The sequence below is a fragment of the Aspergillus affinis genome, assembly GCF_023601865.1.
Source record: "Aspergillus affinis strain CMG 70 chromosome Unknown NODE_6_length_556011_cov_87_064024, whole genome shotgun sequence".
In the NCBI taxonomy this organism is placed as follows: Eukaryota; Fungi; Ascomycota; class Eurotiomycetes; order Eurotiales; family Aspergillaceae; genus Aspergillus; species Aspergillus affinis.
The window spans coordinates 206,786-232,123 of record NW_026515787.1 but is presented as its reverse complement, the minus strand read 5'-3'; the positions used below and the strand labels follow the sequence as shown (position 1 = coordinate 232,123).

At 51.1% G+C, this 25,338-nt stretch overlaps 7 protein-coding genes across 7 annotated transcripts; 3 read left to right on the top strand and 4 right to left on the bottom strand.

Moving 5' to 3' along the window:
* Positions 1-646: 646 nt before the first annotated feature.
* Positions 647-3,424, bottom strand: KD926_009614 (mRNA splicing protein SYF1; the record flags this gene model as incomplete). Its single annotated transcript, XM_053095458.1, has 5 exons — positions 647-932; positions 998-3,009; positions 3,085-3,138; positions 3,205-3,321; positions 3,383-3,424. The coding sequence occupies 5 exons, from the start codon at positions 3,422-3,424 to the stop codon at positions 647-649; spliced, it is 2,511 nt and encodes an 836-aa protein (XP_052960181.1).
* Positions 3,425-3,652: 228 nt separating this feature from the next.
* Positions 3,653-5,006, top strand: KD926_009613 (H(+)-transporting V1 sector ATPase subunit D; the record flags this gene model as incomplete). The annotated part of the gene is made up of 8 exons (XM_053095447.1): positions 3,653-3,805; positions 3,878-3,990; positions 4,056-4,066; positions 4,130-4,455; positions 4,518-4,566; positions 4,622-4,631; positions 4,685-4,725; positions 4,780-5,006. 8 exons carry the CDS (start codon positions 3,653-3,655, stop codon positions 5,004-5,006), a joined length of 930 nt encoding a protein of 309 aa, XP_052960180.1.
* Positions 5,007-5,314: 308 nt separating this feature from the next.
* KD926_009612 (uncharacterized protein) lies at positions 5,315-12,752 on the bottom strand (the record flags this gene model as incomplete). The annotated part of the gene is made up of 12 exons (XM_053095436.1): positions 5,315-5,709; positions 5,784-6,090; positions 6,322-6,328; positions 6,407-6,583; positions 6,931-7,058; positions 7,189-7,354; positions 7,467-7,766; positions 7,823-8,105; positions 8,154-10,659; positions 10,751-10,942; positions 11,315-11,880; positions 11,939-12,752. 12 exons carry the CDS (start codon positions 12,750-12,752, stop codon positions 5,315-5,317), a joined length of 5,841 nt encoding a protein of 1,946 aa, XP_052960179.1.
* Positions 12,753-13,653: 901 nt separating this feature from the next.
* Positions 13,654-17,472, bottom strand: pkcA (protein kinase c; the record flags this gene model as incomplete). The annotated part of the gene is made up of 8 exons (XM_053095425.1): positions 13,654-13,715; positions 13,771-14,176; positions 14,233-14,434; positions 14,509-15,550; positions 15,612-16,007; positions 16,069-16,638; positions 16,721-16,987; positions 17,067-17,472. The coding sequence occupies 8 exons, from the start codon at positions 17,470-17,472 to the stop codon at positions 13,654-13,656; spliced, it is 3,351 nt and encodes a 1,116-aa protein (XP_052960178.1).
* A 2,516-nt stretch (positions 17,473-19,988) lies between these two features.
* KD926_009610 (putative eukaryotic translation initiation factor eIF1a-like protein) lies at positions 19,989-20,452 on the top strand (the record flags this gene model as incomplete). Its single annotated transcript, XM_053095414.1, has 2 exons — positions 19,989-20,299; positions 20,353-20,452. The coding sequence occupies 2 exons, from the start codon at positions 19,989-19,991 to the stop codon at positions 20,450-20,452; spliced, it is 411 nt and encodes a 136-aa protein (XP_052960177.1).
* Positions 20,453-20,534: 82 nt separating this feature from the next.
* KD926_009609 (glycosyltransferase family 58 protein) lies at positions 20,535-22,820 on the bottom strand (the record flags this gene model as incomplete). Its single annotated transcript, XM_053095403.1, has 4 exons — positions 20,535-21,131; positions 21,194-21,717; positions 21,799-22,068; positions 22,502-22,820. 4 exons carry the CDS (start codon positions 22,818-22,820, stop codon positions 20,535-20,537), a joined length of 1,710 nt encoding a protein of 569 aa, XP_052960176.1.
* Positions 22,821-22,889: 69 nt separating this feature from the next.
* KD926_009608 (serine/threonine-protein phosphatase) lies at positions 22,890-25,103 on the top strand (the record flags this gene model as incomplete). The annotated part of the gene is made up of 3 exons (XM_053095392.1): positions 22,890-23,092; positions 23,559-24,831; positions 25,041-25,103. 3 exons carry the CDS (start codon positions 22,890-22,892, stop codon positions 25,101-25,103), a joined length of 1,539 nt encoding a protein of 512 aa, XP_052960175.1.
* Between the last annotated feature and the right edge of the window lie 235 nt (positions 25,104-25,338).

The window sequence follows — 25,338 nt, the reverse complement described above, 5'->3', positions numbered from 1 at the left end:
GTGGCCCGCTCGTTTACCGGATACGTTAATCAATGTAGTTATGACCATGTATGACTAAGCAAACCACACGATCACACAGACTAACTTATAATTCACTTATACAGATGTGTCGACTTGGAGATTGGAAGGTATCACAATAAATAGATAGAATTCTCATTGTCATTCCATTCTGACTGATTTGGATTGATTGTAAGTAGAGGCAAGTAAACCAAGCCGCAAGAGTGAAAGTGAAAAAAAAAAAAAAAAAAAAGGGAGAACAAAAGAAAAATGAAAAGATGCAGAACGTAGTACAATAAAAGACGACGATAGAGCAGAGTCTCCAACCAGTTTTGAGCAGAAATGGCAGCAATCAAGAGATAACGGCACTGAGAGGTCAAGCAGATAGATCGATATGTGTTACAGAGAAGAGTGGGAATGAACAGAAACAAAAGGAGTGTGGCATTTCATGCGTAATTGGTGAGGCATGGTGCGACTTATCAGATAATAAGAACGAGAAAAAGAAGAGGGAAGGAGGAAAGCGCGGAGGTGAGTTTCGACTGATGAGAGGAAAGATAAGGCAGACGAGAAAAAGAACACTAATCAATTGAACGCATTGTCCACTTTTCTTCTTCTTTTCTCTCTTCCTAAATTTTTATTTTATTTTTTTTTATTCGGCATCCATATCATCATCAAGGTCGATAGCGTCAGGGTTGACCGGAGCAGCGGGTGGTTCTTGACCAGCGGGAGGAGGCCGGTTACCACCTTCGGGCCCAGTGCTGGCAGCAACGAAGCCCACAGGGGCACGAGCCTGTCGTTCCAGGGCTGCCATGGCGTCTGCCCGCTCGGCAGCACCTTCGTCACCATCCTGTCCATCCTCGTTGCCCTGTTCACCGTCTTGCGGTTGTTGCTGGCCGCGAGCAATCGCTTGCGAGGCGATGAAATTGACATCGGTGCTGTTGTTGGATAATGGTTAGCCATCAAGGTTGCTTTCATCTTGGGGAAGGAATGCTTGACATACTTGTACTGTGCTTGAACGCTTCGCTTGATGCGGAGCATCTCCTTGAAAGTGTCCTCGTTTCCGTGTTGCACCTCGAACGCTTCCCATTTCTGCCAGAAACCGGCGTTGGTGCGAGGATCGCAGAATTGGGAGGCGTGGCCATAGATAGCACGGGCCCGGTCGATTTCGCCAAGTCTCCGTTCCATCTCGGCAAACTTGAGACACATCTCCTTGGCTTCTTGGTCCGGCAGGGCCGCGATGGCGCGCTCGTAGATAGGTCTCGTGGAGGTCAGGCCGAAGTTCGAGGCCGACTTGGTAATGTAGAACTCGAACATCTCGAATCGGTCTTCGTCGGACACCGCGCGTGTGGCACGCTCGTAGATTCTCATGGCATGTCGGGCCAATCCACGTTCCTCTTCCAGGTTGCCGTACATCAGGTAGAGAGGCTTGGCGAACTTGGGGGGGCATCCATCCAGGGCCTGTTCGAAAAGATCTCTGAGTCTCTCGATTCCAATCTTGCGGTCGACTGCCTTGGTCAAATAGAGGTTCCAAAGTTCGAATGCAACGGGATAGCTGAACAGGTCCAAACCCCGTTCGTACACCTTGAAAGAATCCTCGAAGTACTTGTTTTCCTCCAGGAGGTTGGCGTAATTGACAACGGTCTGAGGTGTGGCGATGCGCAGCTCGAAAATCCTCTCGTACACCTTCTTGGTCTCTTCAAGTGAAGCAACACTTTCCACAAGATCGACGTAAAAGCTCCATAGTTTCCAACTCTTGTGAACTCGTTGCTGAGGCGATAGCGTTTCGTCAAAGTAGTCGACGGTGGATTTCTTGGGCGCTTGCGTTGCCTTGGCCATCACCTCAACGGCCTTGTCGAAGTTTTCATTCCGAAGTTCCATCTCCGCAAACTCACACCACAACTCCGCGAGCTCGGCGACGGATTTGAAGGGAACCTTGACGGCCTTTTCGAGGATGATTCTGGCCGTATCAAGATCGTTGCCAGACTCGTAGAACTTGGCGTAATTGACCCACAGTTCCGAGAACTTACCATGGGCCTTCTTAGGGTTGATAGCTGCGATAGCCGCCGTGTAGGTCTGAACGATTTCGTGCTTGTTGTCGCCCCATAAAGCAACCCTCTTTTCCCATTCAATGACGTTGTTGGGATTCTGTCTCAGTAGCACGTCGTTAACTAGGAACGGCCGTCGGTCCATTAGTTGTTCGAATCGAAGCATCCGTAAGTCGAGATCGAAATCCGCATCCTCGTCAGACTGGCCGTTGTCAGCGCGGGTTGCCGCCGAGTCCATAAGGCTTCCGATGATCGACTCTTCGAATTCAACGTAGGAGTCGAATATCAACGTGAAATCCCGAACCGTCATGACGGTGACGATACCCTCTTCGAAGACGTCTCTCGCTTTCTCGAAATTGCCCTTGGTGATCCAGTATGTCGCCAATCCAGCCCACAATTTACCGCGCTGATCAGCAAACCGTTCAATGCCGCTGCGGAGGATGGCATCCACATCGATTCCAACGTGTAAACCGGTTTCGATCTGCTTTGCTTTCGACACCAGCAAGTCCACCATCTCGGTCCACAGCTGGAAATTGCTCTTTCCTTCCTTCGACTGGAACCGGGGGTTGTCGAGTATCTCCATGTACCTCTTCACGGCCTCCGTGTACTGGCCCATTTCGACAAGTAGCTCGATGTATTCTTCAGCATTTTCCGGATGGATTTGCATATAACGAGACCAAATCTTCACAGCAGTTTGACCGGAAGCAGACCGAGCGAACGGCTTGTAGAGTCTCCAGATTCGGTTGTGTTGAGTGATGGGAAGGGCCCTCAATGCACGGTCGAAGGTTCTCCGAGTCTGTATCACAAGAGGTTGCTGAAGCAAGAAAGAAAGATACATCTCCCATATCCGCGGCATTTTGTTGAGCAGGATCAGGGCGCGTTCGAAAAGCGCGTTGACTTTCATAAATTCGGCCCGGTACACAGTCGGGTTCCGGCCTCGTAGATGATTCGTGCGAAATTCAAGGTACTGCGATACGTTAGCAGATGAATGCGACAACAACATTCAGTTGAAGCAAAAAAAAAAAAAAGATAATAATAATACCATCTTCCATAGTTTATAGGACCTGGGGAGTTGTTTGCACGCGCGCTCCATTACCTAGAGAGAGATGAAAGATTAGCCAGAGATTCGATTGTAAGCCAACGCGCTTCCAAAGATACTCACAAAAGCTTGCTCATAGAGCGTACCATGTTGCTGCTTATATTCGACATAAGCAAGCCACGGTTTGTCATTGTGCGGATCGCGAAGCAAATCTTGCTCATAAACCGTGTCCTGATCGGCCTATAATCACGTCACATGATTAGCCTGTACCGCCTCACAATCCAATGGCCAGGGTACTCACGATCAGATAGAGATCCGGCCCAGAGGCCGTCGTTCGGTCCATCTGTGCGTGTTGCCGGTGGGATCTCGGGGGCAAGAGTGTCCCTGGCATTTCGCCACTCAGTCGAGCGGGATCAGCTCACACGGTGAACACGAAGTCGGGTAGAGAAGGTGCACCGCATGAACCGGGGGGAACAGGAGGCCTTTCTTTTCGTTCGCGCTGGACAAGATGGAGGATACCCGCCGAAAGGACCGTTCAGAGATGAGGTCGCACCGCACGTGACGCCGTGTCATGCGGACTCACGGACCTTCACCTGGTCCGAGCGTCCTCCATTATCGCGGGCCGCCGCATCGTCATGTCCGCCCAGTCGCTTCGCTATCGTGGCCCCCTCTGCTTTCCATCCGAGCGTCTCGCCTTTGTCTATTAATCATGTCGGGTGCCGTGGTATGTTTGCACCATCGCCCCCCTCTCGGCTGCTGAATTCAGGCCGGAACTAATATCTGCGCGATTGTCTAGGGCCGTGAGGCTGTCTTCCCGACTCGTCAGTCGCTGGGGTTGATGAAGGGTAAGCTGAAGGGCGCTGAAATCGGCCACAGCTTGTTGAAGAGAAAGAGTGAAGCATTGACAAAGTACGTCCATTGCCGCCAATCATACCACTTCAAATACCGATATGCTAACATCCCGTCCATTGCAGGCGATTCCGCGGTACGATAGCTCCTGAATCCAAAGTCCCCCCATTATTACCCCAACACTGACGTGGGGAGGTAGAGATCACACGCCGTATCGATGAAGCGAAACAGAAGATGGGACGAGTCATGCAGATCGCCGCCTTTTCCCTGGCAGAAGTGAGCTACGCCGTCGGAGGCGATATCGGTTACCAGATCCAAGAGTCCGCCAAGCAGGCCCGATTCCGCGTCCGGACCAAACAAGAGAACGTGTCCGGTGTCCTATTACCCCATTTCGAGAGCTTCACGGAGGATTCCATCAATGACTTTGGTCTCACCGGTCTCGGAAAAGGAGGTCAGCAGGTGCAACGATGTCGGGAAACCTATGCCAGAGCGGTAGAGACCCTGGTTGAACTTGCGAGTCTACAGGTACGAAGGGCTATGGTATACGGTGTCATGTGATGTACCCTTGGCTAATTATTCCGGATTAGACTGCATTCGTCATTCTGGACGAGGTGATTAAGGTGGTTAACCGAAGAGGTAAGTAGTCGGCCATTCCTGGGAACTTTTGCTCATCAACTAACTCCGGTCATAGTCAACGCCATGTAAGACGAGCTATCCCCTAGGCACAGAGACCATAATCTAACCCTGGAATTAGTGAGCACGTCATTATTCCCCGTACAGAAAACACTATCAAATGTGCGTATTCTCCCGACCACCTCATGCTCATTACTCCGATTAACGCATTTCTAGATATCAACTCCGAGCTGGACGAGCTGGACAGAGAGGAGTTCTACCGACTTAAGAAGGTTTCGGGCAAGAAACAGCGCGATGTCGCTGCTGCGGACGCCGAGATCATGGCTGCGAGAGAAAGAGAAGCAGCGAAGCAGCTAACAGAGGACAAGCCTCAAAAAGAAGAAGAGACACCCGATGCCCCGGACGTGTTTGGGGAGCAAGAAGATGCAGACGTCATTTTCTAACGGCAATTTTCTTCTCCTCTTGCATTTCCTTATGCCGTCTCATGTAACTAGTATACTCGTTTTCTAGCATGCAGCTGTCTCTTATTTCTTAGTATCATTCATAAGCTATTTTTTCAACTCTTTTTCTCTCTTACAAGTGTTGAGCTAGGGTACCAGTAGTAGAAGAGGCAAGGGCGATGACACCGCCATGAGAAACAATTCATACATTTCTCTGCAAATTCTAATCGAAATTCCAGACATGAAAAGAATAAAACCCCACCCCAACGCCATGAAACAATCCCCGGGCTCGCACAGCCCAAGACAATCCATTACTGCCTCTGGTACGTGACCCGAATAGGCTTGCCATTCTCTCCCATCGGCATACCCGAAGTCGCCTCCTTCGCGCTGATCGCACCGGACTCGCTCTCGTACTCGACGAACGCAATCCCCTTGCGGCCCGGCACAGTTCGGACTTCCTGAAATCCCTCGAAGCGACCAAACACGGCGGTAAGGCTGTCCTGGTCCGCGGTGTCGGGCAGGTCCCGCAGGAAGAGAATCTTGTTCGGAGGCAGGTACTCGTCGGGGATGACGGTCGTGGCGGCCCCGCTGGTGGGCTTGAGGCCGGCTCCTTTGGCGGTTTTGGCAGGGCGCGTGGATTCGGGCCCGACGGGAGGTCGTTTGAGCTTCTTTTGAGCTTCGAGAGCCTCGTGGGCTTGTTTGCGTTCTAGCGAGGTGGGAACCGCAGTTAGTAAACACTTTCACGCTGGTAGACTGGAGTAAAAGGAAAGAAAAGCGCACCTTTCTCAGCTAGCCGTCTCCGCTTATGAACCTCAAGCTCCTCATTGCCTCCTTCCCGCAAAACAGTAGCGTCACTCCTCGTCTTCGCATAGTCCAAGACCATAGGCTTGTCGAAGAGGTCGAACCCGTTGATTTCATCGATCGCGCGGGTGGCGGATTCCACGTCGTCGAACACAATGAATGCCTGGCCCTTGGCCTTCAAGTTGGTCTTCGCGACGATCTCGATGATATTACCATATTCCGAGAAGATCTCGTCCAGTGCGACCTTCAGCTGTTCGACTTTGATTCTTTCTTCCAGGTTACGAACCTATCCCCGCAGTGTGGTTAGTGAGCGTTCTTGACATCCCATAAGATTTAAGTTGAGGCCATGACACGCGCCGTCGTTCCACGGATGAGAGAAGTGACAGTCCGTTGATGCAATGCCGAAGTCTGAGACGATCGGTCGCTTATTTCGTACCAAGCGTCAAACGACCTCAGTTTCACGGCGCAGTCTGGGAGGGGAGTGGGATGTTTCGCGGAGGTTGGTGATAGGACATACATAAACTCTGCCAGAATGAGGTAGTTAGCTTGAGGAAGGCTCTGTGAAAGCTCAAGAGAAAGCTGCCCAGGAAGACTAGACTCACGTATTGTTGGGCGGGATACTTCCCGTGGAGGCTGGTACGGCCGCCATGATTTGCGACTTCTCGGGGTTGTGATCAATTGAGTCGGTAACTGTCTTGAAGGAGCTGCGGGACTTCAATGAGGAGAGGATGCTGAGCTGTGGAGTAAAGATTTCATGATATGATGTCAAATTGTCGAACCTGTTACAACTAGCCAGCATCATTGGTCTAGTGGTAGAATTCGTCGTTGCCATCGACGAGGCCCGTGTTCGATTCACGGATGATGCATTTTTCCCCCCCGTTCTTTTTGCTCTTGACCACAACCGAAAATCCTGTACAGTCAGTTACTTGATCTTTTTTTAGCTTATAGTTTCCTCTCTTTTTATCTTTATTGGCTCTTCGTCCCATATATATTAGACTAAACCAATGTCATGTATATGTTCGGCATCCCCTACCCCGTGGCTCCGTCCAGGTGCCGAAATGGAGTATAATGAAATGAATCAGTGAATCAATCGATCAATGTATACGTTCGACACATAAATGGTTACAGGCCCCAAGTCTCCCGTAACCCTTCTACAAGACCCTTCAATTCTTTAGGTTGTCTCATCCAATCCTCATATTTGACCTTGTCCAGCTCGGTTTCCATATACAAGTATTCCGCAATGTTACTTCGAACCTGTATAGCGTCAGCCCCTCATGTCCACTTCCATGTGACTCCTCGGCCAGCGACGAATGCACCGCCGAGCGGTGGGAAAGTGAGTTTCGTGATGTTTGGTCGCGGGTAGAGGGATAAAGCTCAAACTTACCCTTGGGAAAGGATGCAAAAGCATGCCCGTCATCTTCTTGAGCGCTTCAATGCGCAGTGGCTCCAGTCGACATAGGCACGCATACACTCTGATTGCTGCTTCTAGTCTTGCGATATTCGAGGTTTTGAAATGGGCCTTTTGTACAAGGACGAACAGTTTTCGGAAACTGTGAGTTGTGTTAGTCAGTGGATGTCTATCTAGTGAGGTGTAGCATAAGGGAGAATGGAACTTGCCTGGGCTCGGAATCGGCAGCGATTGAAGAGATATATCCATCTAACAGAAACGCGAGTAGCTCCATTACCGGTATAGCGTAGCGATCATCTTGTAGGTTGTCACTCAATATGACCAGGAGATCTTTGATGACAGAAACCACTGTGATGAGCCGGTCTTCCGCCTCCCGGTTGTTGATCCATTCAACCAGGGCTGAACGCGAAGAACGAATAAGTCCCTCGGCTCCGGCGACGGCGGAAGTTGCAATACCCTGAAGGATCGGGACACGCAACCAATCGATTGCTTGCAGATCGAAGAGCTGCAGGAAATAATCCGACGAGGACACATGGCTGAAATGCTCGTATTGTCTGGTTTGTGTCAGCATAAAGTTCTCATCATGAGTCGATACTGTGGAAATTCGCACCTTTTTAATTGTGGGAACTCGTCGGTTGACTCCCAGAAACTCTGCAAGCATAGCCAGGCTTGAAGGCGAACTTTATCCAGCTTTTCAGCTGCCAATCGGCAAAGGCATCCGACAATGTTCTGAACATGAGAGGCATGAACTGTGGATTTCGATTTCGTTTGAAGGAGAATATTTGCTGATTGGATTGCCTCTAGCCGAATTTGAGAGCCAATATCACCGCGTCTATCGGTAGTATAGTCATTCAAAAAACTAATCACATGGTCTGAGATAGCATCCATTTCGTCTGTTTCATGGTCAGCCACTTCCTATTCGGCACAGTGGATTTACATACCTAAATATGGAAGAACACCCGTAGTCAAGCTCTTCACGGCCATTACTCGCTTTTCAATCAATTCGTCTTTCTCAGTGCATCGCAGCAACTCCTCCACAATTGACTGCTTCAAATCGCTCTTTGGGCCAAGGTGCTTGAAAACAGCACCCAGGACTGAGATTTGACCGCGGCCAGTTGGTAGCTTCCGAGTAGCGCCAATGTGCGAGAACCAGCCTTGGATTATTCCATCCTGTTTTGTTAAAGCCAAGAGAGGGAATATACCAGATAGTGATGAAGAGGATGTCTCTATGGCAATGTCTTCGCCTCGAGAAACGCAGAGCAAAAGAGTATCAAGGGCTTTGTCGAGCACGTCAGCGGACGGTTGTGGAACTTTTGGCACCGTCTCTTGCGACACTGAGCGAGAGAGAGAGGAAATCAGACATGCAGCTGCTTCAGCTGTTAATTCAGGACGTGATATTTGAAGTGTTAGGTCCTTCTTGGTAGGGCCGGCTGGGGAGTTGAATATGTTCCAGAGTTCCTCTAGTTGATGCACAACATTTGCTGCCTCGGGACCATCCTCCGAGTTCATACGACAGACATTGAAAGCTTCAACCGTCGAAGAAAGTGCTAGCAAACAGCCGTGCCTCCCCTCAATGTCGCTGTGTGGAAGATTCGTAAATTTGGTGATCAATCGCTGAAGCACAATTTTCAATGACTTGTAAGAATTCTGGGTGCTCAGGTTCCCGATGGCTTTTGCTGCCTGTCTCCTAGACTCGGCGTCTGGTGATCCAATACCTCTCCAGTGCATCAGCGATTCAACCAGAGGGCTCCAATAATGATGGCTCAGGTCTGCAGTAGCTTTTGCGACATCGTTCATTGCTCTTGAGCGACGAGCCACGGCGTGATAATCAACCACTTGAACCAGCGGGATTCCCTCGTAAATGGTATTAGGATGCCGTCCAATGAGCTCCTGTAAAGCAGCAGATGCACCTCTCCGAATATTCCCCGACGGATCCACGCAAGCAGCACATACTAGCTCTATGGCCAGCATCTGCAGGATGTTTGTTTCATCCTGGGCTGTAGATGTATTGATTGTCTGCGGCCTTAAAGCGAGCAGTTCCTGGGTTGTATACTTCCGAGATATAGCCCATATGCCAAAGCAAGAGGCATCCCGTACACCAGTGCCCACTGAACTTCCGGTAGATGACCTTTGCTCAAATTCAAGCCCGGAAATAAGCGGTTGGAGCACTTCGGGAAGTTGATGAGTGGGCGGAGCACGACGAAACAGGAGATGGCCCAATGTAAGTATCAGGCCTTGCCATCGCTGAGCATCCACTGCGCTAAGGTTTCGCTTCATTTTATTGGTCCCAAACATCCGGGCTTCTAACGGGGTCACGATGGCACCATCCGGCTTTTCATATAGAATATTCTCCTCCAGCGAACCAGTGACGGCCTCGATGACCTCTGCTGCCATATCCGAGTCAAGCTTCAGCGTTATTATACTCAAGGCCTTGCTTGCAGCGAATCGCACGGGAGTGTCTTTATCAGCCAAAGCTACCAAGAAATGATCGATTGCATCTTCTAAAATTGAAGAGAATTGGCCATCCGAAAGTGGATTGTCAGCCCTTTCACTCAAGGACAAGGCCATGACCGTCACTGAGCGGAGAATTTTGATGATAATCTTCCTTGCCAGCGCAGAGGTCTTGATAATCTCGGATACATCTGACATCCCCTGTGCAACGAGCAGGGTCTTCTGGAAGACCGGTACGATGAGTGGAGCAAAGTCTTCCACCTGGCCGGATGCCCCAAGACGTGCAAGAAAAGACAGTACACCGATACAGGTGTAGACAGTAGGAGGCTCAGGTCTGTCCGCGGGTTCGATCATAGAAAATGCCCATTCTGTCAGGTACGTCAAGAGTCCTAGGGACTGCATGTCCCCTCGAAGTACCAAGCGTGCGAGAAGCGCGGTGGCGGCCTCACGCTCTTTCCCGGGAACGTTCACATAATTCAGGGACACTGAGAGAATGGACTTTGCGATTGCCGGCGTCTGAGGGGACAGGGGCTTGAGCTGGCCGAGATTATCATATGGGACTGGAAGATCATCCGATGACATCGAGGACAGATCAAAGGGGGCCAGCAGCAAGTGGGAAAGCCAAATCAGCATGACATAGCGCTCTTCCCAGATCAGTCTTTGCGAACTATCGCTGACAGAGGTTTCCAGTGCATCATCTTGGCGGATTGCGTCCCATTCAATAAACGCTCGCAGTAAAGGGTCGAGGTATTTGGGCTCATTGCTTAGAAATCGACTGATCACCTTGACCCCACGGACCTTACAAAATGTGTAAAGAAGCCGACAGATCGCTCTTGGCAGGGGGTATACAGCCTGCTGCTGTTTCGAGCTTGCTGGTTTCAAGGCATATTGATCGCGATGCTTGACTAGGTATGCTAAGAACGCATCAACCAAGGAGGGCAGCACTATTTGGAGGTGTGGATCCAATAACTGAGGCCATTCTTGAAAAGGCTCTAGCTGTAGCGATTATGGTCATTAGCAATTCAGAAATGTAGTTGGATAGACCAGTCGATGTTAAAATGAAGAGGAAGTGTTTATATCAACTCACAAGGCTAACGAGTCTCTCTGTTTTCGCGGCGTGCGTCCATCTCCGCGGGACTCGAATTTCACCCTGCTCGGAAGCGCGGGTTTTCCAAAGCAGAGATGGCAATTTGTCTGAGAATTCCTTCACAAGATCCCCGGATACGCGCTGGAGTTTAATTTCGCGGTCATCGGCTGCGTCCATGATGGAACTCTTAGTCTAGAAGGGATGAGAGCAGCGACTGGTCCAGATGGCGGGGATTCGGTCAACGTTGAATCCGGTCATGTGACCTGTATAGCTTCTCACATCTGGAGGCAATCGAGCACAGGTAAATCTTAAGCACTTCGTTATTATAAGTATTTTACAACCTCTAACACTTTCCTGTTTCCTAGTTCTCATGAGATGAAGTTTTCACGGCAGTGTCAGGTGTTGTCGAAGACTTTTCCGAAAATGAAAAAATATATATATATATTCCAACACCATAGGGACCACATTCCCGAATCCTTTGGTTTTCATTTTCAAGAAAAGTCACCAACCAAATAAACTAAAATCACCCAAGCTCAGTGATTAAATATCTACATCTGGACCTACGTCCAATTCCTCCCCCTCCAAAAGCTTTCTATATCCAGCCACGCCATCCTCTGCCAGCTGCAGCATAGTCCTGCGGATATGCATGACCGTAATTGCAATAGCAAGAGAGTTCCATACATCCTGGCCTCTTTCTCCCAGATCAAACTGGCACATAAAGGTGCTATCTGTATTCTCGCTCTCGGTGGTCGGATCGGAATTGCGAGTCAGAATGACAACTGTCGGACCGGAGACGATGGATCCGATAAGAATGGGGTATTTTCGATGAGAGGAATCGCCGTTCTGGGAATCATCCGTAGGAGGCGCGCCCAGAACTTTCTGATATTGTCCGACAAGATAGTGCAGGCGTCGATCAAGTCTCTTCAAAGTCTCCATGATGCCTTCTCGTTGTGCGTAAATAGCATGAAGAGGGACAGCATCTTTTGAAATGCAGACCTTGGCATCACGCATAGCCCATCGAATATAGTTCTTGATGGAATGTCTTATCAAAGGCTCCGGTTTCTTTCGCAGAATCTTGCAGTCCCTAACACGCCCTCCCAAACTGAATAAGGTAGCCAAAGACTTGATCGCTGGAGAAGGGTGTTATTCAATAGAATCAGACTATATAGGACTCGGTCACCGACTTACCATAAAACTCAGAGGCCCCAGATATCTGCAGAATCGGCTTGAATCCTAGACCCGGCTCAGGAAACAAAGAGATTGGGAGAGTTGGAAAATCGAACTTCCAATGACTCGGGAGAGCGGGCTCGAAACCACGCATCGAAAGTCTGAAGTAAAGGTCCTGCTCGGCTTCATTGTAGATGTTCTCCGGTAGATCGTTTGCGTCAGTCCAGCGTCGAGCCCTCTCCGTGGAGAAGTCAAAGACGACCTCCGATTTTTCATTTGCTGAAATGTGAATCGAGTCGTCCGAGTCGTCCGAGTCGTCACTTTGAGGCACGAATGCGTCCTCGTCATCGATGGGTGCGATGCTTCTCCTTTTGAGACTTGTGTTATCCCAGCCCCCATGACCAGTACCGTGTTCATGAGGTATGTCAAATCTGATTGTGGTTCTCGAGGAAGTATCTTCAATACTAGCAATCGGCATATCAACATCCTTTTCACTGTCAGAACTTGTTTTTCTTCTTTTCGATGCCGGATTAGGTTCAGGAGTGACAGGCTCATCCGCCATTATATCTGAATCGTCATCGTATGTTATAGCATAGGATGGATCTTGGGCCTTTTTCTTGGGCGGTTTCCGCTTCGGCGTGCGAAAAGCGGCTTCTGTCAAGCTGCTACCGTGATCTGGAATACCAACCGGGGGCGATTGCGAAGCTTTCTTTCTTTTGGGTATGCGGATGACTTCATCGTCTGTATCACTGTCTCCATTAGGGCGGCGATCATTGGTATCTAGCAGGGGATAGGCATCCGCCAGATTTTGCGCTTGCGGGAAAGATTGATACATGTTTCACATGTAATTAGGACGAAGTAGAATAGGAAAGGAGGAGCGGATGGAAGATTCTGGGTATTTGAATACTGTTTCTGGCGTAGGCGTGGACTGATTCAAACCTAACCTAAGAATAGTTGTAGGCGGGGGTGAAGGATGGTAAATAAGTGTTGGTCTCGCGAGAGCTCGGAACAGTGATCAAAAGATCGAGAAGACCCAGGGTATCGAGTATTCGATAGATAGAACGAGGGTGAGAGTTGATTCGCCTGAGGCAGTCGTAGACGCTTGATCGTGGTGAATGGTGGACACAAAGAAAAGCAAAATCAAGGACACCCCTAGTCCTCGGTCCAGTATTTCAAACCTCATTCTTGGATGGAAATCAGGGCATTTCTGCTAGCCCGCTCTTTGTCATGACCAAAAGGAAGGTTGACTGCACAAAGAACATGTCGAGTTGGAGGCGGCAGGCGGCAAGTGAATGATAATGAAAAGGCAGGAGCCAAACTGCGGTCGTATATATAGAACAAAGGAATTACGAAGGTACAGACGTGGTGTTAGAATTGGAAGGAACACAAGAAGTGTGCTTATGGCATGAGAAGTTAGGAGCAGAATTACATTCCGAAAAAGGAATTAATTGAACCGTCCAAGGCAATGAAACGAGCAGCGTAGAATGCTGGACACAACAGAAGAGAAAAACGAACCGCCCCCAGAAACCAGCCCCATTCATTTCATTTCATCCACAGTCGCAAAGACGGCAAGCTCTCCAAACTCTCAAGGGTATGTGAAACAACATTTGCAACCAGTGCTACATACAGCTGGCAACGATCAAAAGGACGAACGCAGAATCCCGAATTGCACAGCGAACACATGTAAACATTAAACGCAGTCTAAATCAGACTGTTCCCGATAACAATAAATTGAATCAAGCGAAGTCCGCAGTGTACGAAAAGCCACGGAACTCTTCCTGCATGGCTTGAGAGAGGACTGGAAACGTCGTTAGCATGTGGATAGACCTTCTGGCAGTTCAGCAATGTCTTACCTGACTGCACCGGGGTAAGAACCGGTGTAACACTGGTGAATTCCTGATCGAAGTTGCTGGTATCGGTCGGACTGGAGATGGTCGGCATGAACGGCGGGGGGACACGCTTGTGATAGATATCATCCCAGTTGATGTTCCGGAAGAAGGCATGGGACATGACCTCCTGGGCATCCGTTGGTCCCGAACCAAGTCGCAGCTCTGGCTCGCGGGTGAGCAGCTTCTGAAGAATAGACACCGAGTCCCGAGGCATGTGAATGGGATATAGCGGTTCATCTGCCAGAATGGCATCGTAAATTTCGTCCTCGTCTTCACCGCGGAAGGGCGATTGTTGGAGAAGCATCTGGTAGATGAGCACACCGAAAGCCCACCAATCCACCGCTCGGCCATATTTCTTGTCCAAGAGAATCTTTGCGTAGCGTCAGTAACTGTGCACTATGACAGACAAGAAGCGGCAGGACATACCTCAGGTGCCATGAACTCAGGGGTACCACAGAATGTGCTTGTGGTTGCCCCATACCACATATTCTCCTTGCAAAGACCATAATCAGCGATTCTGATATGACCATCCAGGGTCATCAGAATGTTATCAAGCTTCAAGTCACGGTAAATGACACCGTTTTCGTGGAAGTATTTGAGTGCCAGCAAAACTTCGGCAGCGTAGAACCTGCAGAATGTGATGTTAGTTTCTTCTCGGCACCGGACCCCGAAGTAAAAGATGGAGAGATTCTGGAAACATACTGTGCCCGTTTCAGGCCGAACTGGCCACGCTGAATGTGCAGCATCAGATCACCACCACTAATGTACTCCATGACGAAATAAACACGAGTCTCGGTCTGGAAACAAGCATGAAGGTTGAGAAGGAAAGGATGGCGCTCCTTGTTAGCGATCAAAAAGACGCGCTTCTCCGACTTGGTGCTTTCCACTTCGTCATTCTCAATGATGAATTCCTTCTTCAACACCTTGATGGCATAAAGCTTCTTGGTACTCTTGGTTTCCGCCAGCATGACCTTTCCGAAATTACCCTTACCCAAAACAGCCAAGAAATTGAAGTGGTCCAGTCCAATTCTGGTTTTTGGTACTTGAGGCTGAATGTCTTCCTTCACAGCCATCTGCTGCTGTTGCATTGCTGGAATAGGCTGCTGCTGTTGGGGCATGCCATAAGGTGAGGTAACCACCTGTTGCTGCTGCTGCTGCTGCTGCATCACTTGAGGCGGCGGCATACCCTGCTGGTAAGAAGCGTACGCCGCAGGGTCATAATGGGCATGCGGAGGCGGTTGAGGTTGCACAGGACGAGCATCAACTTGAAAATCAAACGTCAACTTTGTCTTTGCTGCGACAAGGGCATTATGGGTGAACATACCTGGTGACTGCTGGGGCGAACGGAGACCGCTTGCCACGGCGGCGGCGGCGGCAGCAGGGCTGTTGGAAGACGAGGTTCTCGGGGGCATCTGTTGACGCTGGGCGGCAGTTGGTGACTGCGGGGGTATATAAGAGTTAGTGGCAGCGCTAACAGCTTCGGCGGAGGGCTGTCTCTGAGGGGCCCCGTAAGGGCTCTCGACAGGTTTCTGTGGGTAGGCAAGAGCGGCATTGTCCATCGAGGCCTGCGGCGGGCCTCCCGATCGAAGGGTACGGCCACTAAGACCGGAACTAACAGAGGCGGATTTGTTGTGATTCTTGGCCCGAATCAGGGTTTCCAGAATCTGGTTGGCTGCTTCCATAGACATGCCACAGAAGTCAGGTACGAGATGGGTACAATTGGCATGGCACGTAAGGCCACATTCTATTTGAAGAGTAGGGTGCGTTAGCGTGTCTGATAGGTCCGTTCTTCCAAAAAATCATACCTGAGCATCGTTTGGCGCTTTTGCGCCCAAAGGGCAGCAAGTACCCGCAGTGACAACACCAGTTGGCGGAGATGTTGGCAAAGCCCTCGAAACGATGTGGGATGCGGTGGTTGATTTTCTCCTCGTCGGGGTCCGTCTCGTAGTTGGCCTTGCTGATACACTTGGTGACAACCTTGGGGTAACATTTCTTGTGACAAGTGTACTTGCAATCAGCACACTGCATACCGGCAGCGTACTTCAAAAAGTCGCCACAAAGCGCACAGCGCATGATGTTGTAGAACTGCTGCGTGACAAACTTGTGTCCTTGCTTTTCGTGCACCTCTTCCTTCTTCTGACGAACCGCACCTTGACGATTCAGGCCAATATCGAATGGCCGGCGATCCTTCAACTGCTTGGCTGCAGCGTCTGTTAGCACCATCCAACCGCGCTGAGATGTGTAAACGTAAGTGGGACATACCGAAACTCAGCGACAGCTGAATCCGCCCAACAGGTTCCAGCGCAAACCAAGCATCGACCATCACAGAGCCACCGCCAGGTGCGCCGGGAGGAGCACCTCCGTAACCTTGACCCGGGGCACCAGGGCCTGGAGCATGAGGCGAGCCCATCTGCCCGGCCGTATCGGGCCGCCCAGGCGTGCTCCCGTCCTCCATTTTATCGGCAGAAACCCAGCCGGATGTATTAAATTCGGTCTCGATTTTCTTGCGACGCATCTCCTCGGCGATATCAGAAATGCGCACCCACAGCATACCGATCGGAGTTGGCCTATCGCCCGACTTGTCATATACAGTAAGCTCGATCTCATTGGCCTTGTCGATATCAATATTGAAAATCTCATCTTGCCATCTGTCGGTTCGAGTAGCTTTCGTTCTGGCTTTGATGGCATCTTCGACCTTCATGACCACGAATGTCTCGGGGCCTCGAGAGAATCTAGAGCCAGCGGCATGGTCCACATCCTTCACGGCAACGATTCGCATGGTCAAGGAACCGGTGAGGGGCTTGCGCAAGTTCGGCGTGCTTAAACTTTCATCTGCTCGAAATGGAAACCGGGGGGATATGGATTAGCCACTGTCATGACGGCGGGTTTTAGAACGAACAGAGGGAGGACTTACCATCTGGAGTATCTGAGGACTCGATGTCGACGTGAAGATCCTCATATCGCTTCAGGGCCTGCTTCAATAATTGGATCTTCTGATTACTCTCAATTCGCCGACCCTCGGCGTCGGCGCGGCTCTTCCTGTCGCCCTCATCCTGATAGAGGCGAACCATTTTCTCAATACCAGCCTTGTATTGCTTCTCCACGCTCAGCTTGAATTCAAGCTGGGACAACATGAGCTGGATCTTGGGTCCAAGGTATTGAGTGTCGTATTTGATCAGATCTTTGGGCAACGCACACAGCATAGGTTAGATAACTGCACACTGAACCACTCTGCCTTTCACCTTCGGAAATAGTCTTACCAAGTTTCGTATAATTAGGACGGGCCTTGGGCACGGGGGCGAAGGGTCGGGGGTCTTTGAAGGGAGCGCCCGCCGGCATGGTGCCGGCTCCTTCGTGCGGATAGGCCGACTCTCCATACTCGTCCTGCTCGTCGTAGTCCTTGGGAGGGGGAGCCGGACCTGAATCAGGACCGGGCGGGAGACGCTTTTCCGTAGGGGAGCCACCGTCGATGCGGCGAATCTGCAACTCCCTCATCTTCTCCTCCAAGTAGGCAATGTTCTTCCGACCATCGCGAATGTTTGCGTCGACTCGTTGTTGCACCAGAGGGTTATCGGTCGACTGTCGCATATTAGAAGCCGCAGTGATCAAGGCCTTCTCCCGCTCGATCTTGCGGTAAACCGAGGCGATGAGGTCATCCCCGTCCATGATGAAGAAGGGAAGACCGGGGGATTCGGGTTCGGGGTGCGTTGGGTTTCAGCGGCGGCGGCGGCGAGAGGGAGGGGACGAGGGGGAAACAATGCGAGCCGCAAAATCCCCGAACGAGCAGCAGAGACGAAGAACCCCAAAGGAATCAATAGAGCCAGCCGAAAGAGACCGTGGGGGGAACCAACTTGGAAGAAGGGGAGGAGGGGTGGTGGTCGCGGGGCTCTTGTTGACAGATGCAGCAGGAGAGGGGGGAAATGATGGATCGATCGATCGCAACGGGAACTGTCAACGTTAATTAATTAATGCCACTCGGGAAATGGTGAGACAAATTCCCCGTCCTCCCTTCGTCTTCCGAGCCTTTGCTTCTGTAGGTGTCTCCGATTCAAGTTCTCAGAACTTCAGAAGGCAGGAAATCAGGACAAAAAATAAAATAAGAAAAAAAAAGAACGCACCCACGGCAAAGGGACCAGATTTAAATGCGTGCGTTCAGTCGGCGGTGGTTTGTTGCTACCGCCCACAAATCCTCGCCTTCAGGCACGATGAACAGAAGAATATGAATATGAATATGAAATAATACTTCCACCCAATTAATTCCCGGGTTAGAGCGACCAGACAATTCCAATCCTCATCAATCGTCCACGTCAATCTATCGTATATTGCCAGGGAAATAAACCCGGATGAGAAATTGTCTGGCGAAGGGAAACGGCAGGAGAGCGAAAAGACAAAAAAGTCGTTGGGGTTTGGAAATGCAGTTCTGGTCGTGGCGATACAAAGGCAAGGCAGGCCACAACCCACTTCCCATTCAATATTTCTTCGATTTCTTAGGGGGTCTGGCCTTTCATTGAGGCCTCTCTACTTCCCTTCCGCCTCTTTTTCTCTTCCCTTACTCACATCTAGTTCTCATATAGATTACTTGCAAATTGGTGGTCTCGCTAACGAGATACATCCTCTACACGCACGCTGGTTCTGGCTTCTCCAGATCTTGGTGCTTATCTCCATACGCAGTCCCTTCAAGGCTGTTCCTGAGAGCTGAAAGATACCGCCCTTGCAGCGTCGCCATCACGTTGCCGGAGACATGGTTGATAGCGCGACCCTCATGAGACCTGGCCCGATGTACATTCCGTGACATTGAATGCGCTGGGCTCCTTGAGTCAGCCGGTTGAGTTGATGATGAAATCAGTACGCAGGGGATATCTGCTTGACCCCCTTGCTGTAACTGCTAAGGGGTTTGGAGTCATCTCGCTTCTCTCCGGTCCTTTCCAAGGTCATGTGGTGCATCAATGACCTTTTACGAATTGCTGGTTGGAGCAAAATATCTTTGCGGATCTGCATCGATTGCTCACCTAGGTGGAATGCCATCGTCAATTTCGTATCCTGCGTGGAAATAGGGTCTCATCTATCTCTTGGATCCGCAATCGCTTGGCCCTCGTCGAGGATCAGGGGATACGCAGTGGTAGAGGTCTGATCTTTCCGGTGATGAGAACAAGACGGACATCCTATTCACATCACGTGGATATACCTCTACTGCTGCTCGTCGTGCCGAGACACCCAAAACGCGATTTGCATCGTTTGAGGGAGCCTGCTGAACACTGCCGTGATGTAGGGATAAGCAGGAGTCAGTAGCAGATCCACAAGGGCGACAGAGACGGCGTCTCCGATATCATTCGGATTTCGCCAAGCCATAAGCCAAAAAAATGCTGCCAGCTTTGAGGAAGGGAATTGAAAGAACGTAGCTTCCAATGGCTGCTGCTTCTAGGCATAGACTGTCCTTGCCTCTGCTGAGGAACAGTTTCGGTTTATTGAAGTGCCGCAAGCAGCTGGACTGGCAAGTCCGCATACTTACGGAGAGACCAGACCGGGTTAAAAAGAGATAGAACTAGATTAGCCAAATGAAGGGGGAACCACCACCCTCCTTTAAATGCTACGGTTGTGTCATTATTTCTTTGAAATGTACAGGGCATTATCAATGAGACGGTTGCCACGTTCATTGAAAAGGCATTCAGTAGTCGCCGCGAACCCGTCTAGCTAGAGATCGAGTTCGCTGTATGATCTTCACCGGCGGAACGTGGGTTGCTTTCTAGCTCAAGTGTACCAGGTGCATGGATGATTGCAGCTGAATGAGGAATGTCGATGTTAGCAGACCTGCTGCGTTGGCTCTCGTCCAGTCAAGCGTACGAGCAGTGCCTTGCGCACTGCTGCAGCCAAGTTGACAAAACTGGGATGGAAAGATGGAGAGGAGCAAAGGCCGAGACCTCTTATTGAATTATTGATAGAGCCTGCCTATCGGGGAAGGCGGCGGGTACCACGAGGTACCGAAAGAGGAAAGGTCACCTCCACTCGGCGTCGGATTTTACTTGATTTTATTTGATTGTATTTTACAGAGTACCTTGGGTATTCTCCTCTCCCCTTCCATCATAATTCTATCAGGCGACTCCTTCGATTTCATTCAGCACGTTCACTGCAACCCGCATTCCTCCCACTCTCCTCCTCTCGATTCACCATTGGATCTAACGACCATGGCCCCACCACGACGCAAGATGCTGGCTACCGCGGAGGAGACGATGACCCCGCCAGACGAACTTCTACCGGGACAACTGATCGCGCGAGCCATCAAAGCCGCGGGCAATAACCTCTATGCGGTGGAATTACCTTCGAAAGAATCGGTTCTCGTCGAACTACCCTCAAAATTTCGTTCCACTATCTGGATTAAGCGGGGATCCTACGTGGTGATTGACACCAATACTCTGGAGGGCCGAGACAACAAGATCAGCGGCGAGATTATTAACATTGTTCGCGATGAAAAGGCCTGGCGCAAAGCTCCCTACTGGTAAGATCGCGCGGTTCCTCCGATTTCGGACGCCTCCTGACCTCATCGTGCAGGCCGAAAGAATTCGTTAGGCAAGAGACTTGGGTATCATCAGATGATGAGGACGATTCCAACGTGGGCAAATTGCCTCCGTCAGATGACTCGGATGCATGATTCATCGCCCCGACCAATGGCTGGAGGGAAATATTCCTAACTAAGGAGCATTCTGCACTTGAATGGCAATGCGGTCCTCGTGTTAGTTCACATGCTCTTTCCCGCCACCCTTGGGCTTTATGCCACCAAATGCATTTGAGCGATTCACAAGCACGCCAAAGACCTGGACGGCAAGGGAAAAGATGACAACCAGCGAGCTTGAGTTCGTGCTGGGGAAGGTATTCCAGGCCCATTCTTGAAGCGCCCACAGGGCGTATAAGATTACCGGATGGGTACCCGCGCGCCAAAGAAGAAAGGGCGTCGCCCAGGAAATATAGGCGAAAAACTGGTAATGAAGAGACCTCGCGCACAGCAGTCCGATTGCGAGGGAGGTCAGCAATACAGTGGTCACAAAAGGCCTGGAAAGCGGTGTTCCACAGTGACGTCCTTGGAGCAACGTTCGCAGGAAGCCGGGGAGGCTCGAGCCCGATGGTTTTACCCAGGCCGCAACTGCAAACACGCATAGCAAGAACATGTGTAGGGCTAGCAATGATAGGGAAAACCTTTTAGACAAGAATGTTTCTTCACCCACGAACCTCCAATTGACCGTCCATTTGAACATAAACTGTCTGGTCAGTTCAAAGGCCCGCGAGAGATAACCATTAGGGTTAGTCTGCAAGAAAGGTATAGCGAGTAGAACCTGGATTGCTGTCAGTTCACCGGATACATGTCTCCTGCGAAGCTACGTCGCCGAGTGTATACCTGCACAAGCAAAGCCAAAACCCCAAGCCGGAGGCTGGGCAGAAGGGACAAGTTGAGCACCGCCAGCACCGCGATTGCCGGAGCAAGAAGCAGCAGGGTCATTTTGACAGCCACCCCCGTAGACCAAACAATCACTGCGGCCGTCCACTTTTTGTTCTGGAACAAAAGTATAGCTACCCACATCGCGAAAACCGCCAGGCCATCGTTGAACAGACGCAGCACGAAGACACTATGGAGCCGTTTGGACAAGATAAGCAGGGGAAAGAGGTATGGAGGAGCCCCCGACTGTCTGTAGCATGACATCACGACCGCCAGAGTAGCGATGTAGAGGACGGCGAACAGGATCTGGCCGAAGAGAATGTCGCGACCTTCATCGGTCAGATGGTAGAGTATCGTGTAGCTGTACACATGCGCGGCGGGATAAACGAGAGGTCCGGTCGATCCTTTGATGAGAGTATAGTCGCGCTCGCCGGAGATATACAAGGATATTTGCTGCATGTACGTAGTCCAATCGATCTCAGTGTCTGGAAGGGCAGACCGCAGCGATCAGCATATTGTTCGGGACAGACATGCGGCGAAGGGCCTCGGAGATAGAGGGAGCTCACATGGGATTCTCCAGATGATCAGAGCGCAGAGGAAGACATCGCCTAGGATCAGAAGCGGGGCGATCCATTTTGTATGGCGCGGGTTCACGAGAAGATCGCGAACACAGTGTATCCAGTCCATTGTCTGTTGGCAGGTCGGAAGCTGGAGCTGTTGGTGCTGGACTCGGCAGGCAGGTGGCCTTCCCGCCGGAGAGCCAATGAGAGCCGTCCCGTTGCGGCTTAGCGCACCGTGGCCGTCGAGTGGCCTGAGGTGCGCAATAGTCATGATGGCTTCGAGGAGACAGCATGGTGATTGTTAGATAACACAGGACAGGGTAAATTCATGGCGAGGAGATCAATATCTCCGGGGTTCATTCAGTGTACATACATATATCCCTAGAACTATCCATCTTCACTTCTAATACACTATCTATCCGTACATGGGTATATGGCTGGCATAGCAATGGTATGTCGCGACACGAGGAGATTCCAATGACAGCTCCCCTATCCAGCTGTCCAAAAGCCTCAAAACATCTCCTCCAAGCAGTTTCAGATAAATCCTCCCCAATTGTCCATTCCTAGCGCCTTATGACATAACTCCTCTGTCCCTGAACAACCGATTATTGTCCCTCTCTCCCCGGGGGCTGGTGATGCAATTGTGTATCTTTTCGAGACGGAAAACCGAGTAATTCACCAATCACGCCGCCAGGTTTGGGAACAGGACATTCCCTGCCCGCCTTGGCCAGCCGCTCTGCTTCTTCTTCGAGTTGTAGGAATGTCGACACCTCGTCATCGGGAGTCGGTTGTGTGGGGGGTAACGTTTTTTCGTCTAGATCAGGAGTGATATCCTTGCGTCTCCTTCGTCGAACTCTCTGAATTGGTTGTCCATCCTCATTGACCGTTATTTGGGAATCGGCCAGGGTGCGACGAGGGGCTGGACAGGGAAAAACATGCGGTATGCCGACAACGAAGAGGGAGGCTAGGAGGGTAGCGGCGAAGAGGGAGGACGTCGACCGCGACCGAGGATGAAGATGTGGCGGCATATTGAACAATTGATGAGAGGATAGGGAGAACTCGGGACTCTTTGCGGGGTGGTGGCTCGTCACGTCGACATGGGAGGATTGGATTGCTTTTCGCTGCGCGAGGGTTCATTAGCCAGGGTTCAGCCACACGGTCAGCATCAGCACCAGCACCTACCAGTTGTAACAGTCAATCCTCAAAGGAAGAAAAGGGAGGAGGTTCAACGCAAGGACCAGGACGACAAGCGGGACCCAGGCATAGCCTCTGCAACTGGCACGACGGGACGGCCGGCGACGTTTCTCACCAGAAAGAATTCGGCCGGGCTTGGCGATCAGATCTAATCTTATCTCGAGACCCCGTGATTGGGCGGTGGATGGCGAATTGACAGCGCGCAGGAAAAGAACCTCGTCTGCTCTCCTCCGCATCCCTCGCCCTCCCTCCTTCTTTTCTTCCCCCCCCTCTCTTCTCCCCCGGGTGGCGCTCCAGATGAGGAAAATGTCTGTCCTTCTTCAGTTCACATAGTGGTTTTTTATTTTCATTCGTTCCTGGATCCCCCAGGCCTAATTCCTTCCATTGTCTCCTCCCCTCCTCCTCCATCCTTTTTGCCGCTGTCAGGACCCGCCGATCAGCGAAGACGCAGCTGTCTGATTTAACTCCTACATACTTTCGCTAAATCACAATGAGCGACCTTGACCAGTAATGACCCAAACTCTGAATCCCCCCAGGGTGCCCTGAGCTGACCACGATGATCTACTCTGCAGGGCGATCGCGCAGCTACGCGCCTGTCGCTTGATACCCGAGACGCAAGTGCGAGAGCTCTGCTACAAGGCGCGAGAATTGTTGATAGAAGAAGGAAATGTTGTCAGCGTGGACGCCCCAGTCACCATCTGCGGAGACATCCACGGGCAGTTCCACGATCTCATGGAACTCTTCCGCGTCGGCGGAGACGTCCCCGACACCAACTACTTATTCATGGGTGACTTCGTCGATCGCGGTTTCTATTCCCTAGAATCCTTCCTCCTCCTCCTTTGTCTCAAAGTGCGCTACCCGGATCGCATGACCCTGATCCGAGGAAACCACGAATCCCGCCAGATCACAACCGTTTACGGCTTCTACGACGAGTGTATCCGCAAGTACGGCAGCGCCAATGTATGGCGGTACTGCTGTGAGGTGTTCGACTATCTGGCGCTCGGTGCTCTCGTCCTTGGAGCGAGTTCGGAACTGGAGCCTTCGGGCCCCATGGTGGACTCGACCCAATCGACCATGCCCCTCGACGACGGGGAGCTCGAGATCGAGGTGTTGAACTCGAAGGGGGAGGTTACAATGAGCACCTACCGACAGAGACAGCGCGCCTCGTCCGACGCATCCACAGATTCCAGGAGTATTTCGCCCCCAAGAGACATCTCGGCCGCCTCTGGCCAAGCGCCGCTCCGAGCCGGGGCCCCCGGTACCGGCGCCTCCGGGGATGGCGCCGGCAGCCTGTCCAACAGAACAGGTGCCGTCCTGTGTGTGCACGGCGGGCTCTCGCCGCTCATCGACACTGTCGACAAGATCCGTCTGATCGACCGAAAGCAGGAGGTTCCCCACGAAGGCGCCATGTGCGACCTGTTATGGTCCGACCCCGACGAAATCGACGGCTGGGGGCTGAGCCCGCGGGGTGCCGGATTCTTGTTCGGCGGGGACATCGTGAAACAATTCAACTACAAGAACGATCTGTCGTTGGTTGCGCGTGCCCACCAGCTCGTAATGGAGGGGTACAAGGAAATGTTCGACGGTGGGATCGTCACCGTCTGGTCCGCCCCGAACTACTGCTACCGCTGCGGAAACGTCGCCGCGATCCTGGAACTCGGCGAGGACACCAGCAGCGGTGGTACTGTCACTAGAAGCAACGGAGACTATGGCCGAAGCAACGGCGTCTTGACGACCGAGAAACTCGGCATGAGAAGCCCCGGAAGAAGATACAGGGTCTTCGAGGCCGCCGCGCAGGATACCAGGGGCATGCCGGCGAAGAAACCCGTTGCTGATTATTTCCTGGTAAGAACTCACCTCCTTCTTGAACCCAACTTCATATATGATCTGTCCACTAACCTTCCTGCCTTCAATCCAGTGATACCATTAATGTGCACATGTCCTCTCTCTCTCCGCCGCCTTCTTCTAATTATCTCCGCCTCGCCCATTCTCCTATCTTCTCTCTCCTTTTATCTCTTTTTCCCTCTCTTCCAATTTTTTTGGTGCTTATATAGGCCATTGGCACCCGTGGACTTTTTACCTCAATTTTCTTCAAGACCCCCCAAGACCCCAAGTGATGATCTAGATATGTGTTCGTGTATTCTCCAAGTCAATAATTAGTCGGAGTTATTAGCTTCTGTGTTGTTTCATACTTGAGCCAGGTTTTCGCTAGTGCAATGCATTGATTACATTAGTCGACGTGTTTCCCATCTTATTGATCGAATTGAATTGAAGTTACTATCCTATGTATTATAAGGTATAGTATCCAGGTTGAGTTGCAATTCTTGACTATAGTTAAGTACAGTAAGTTGG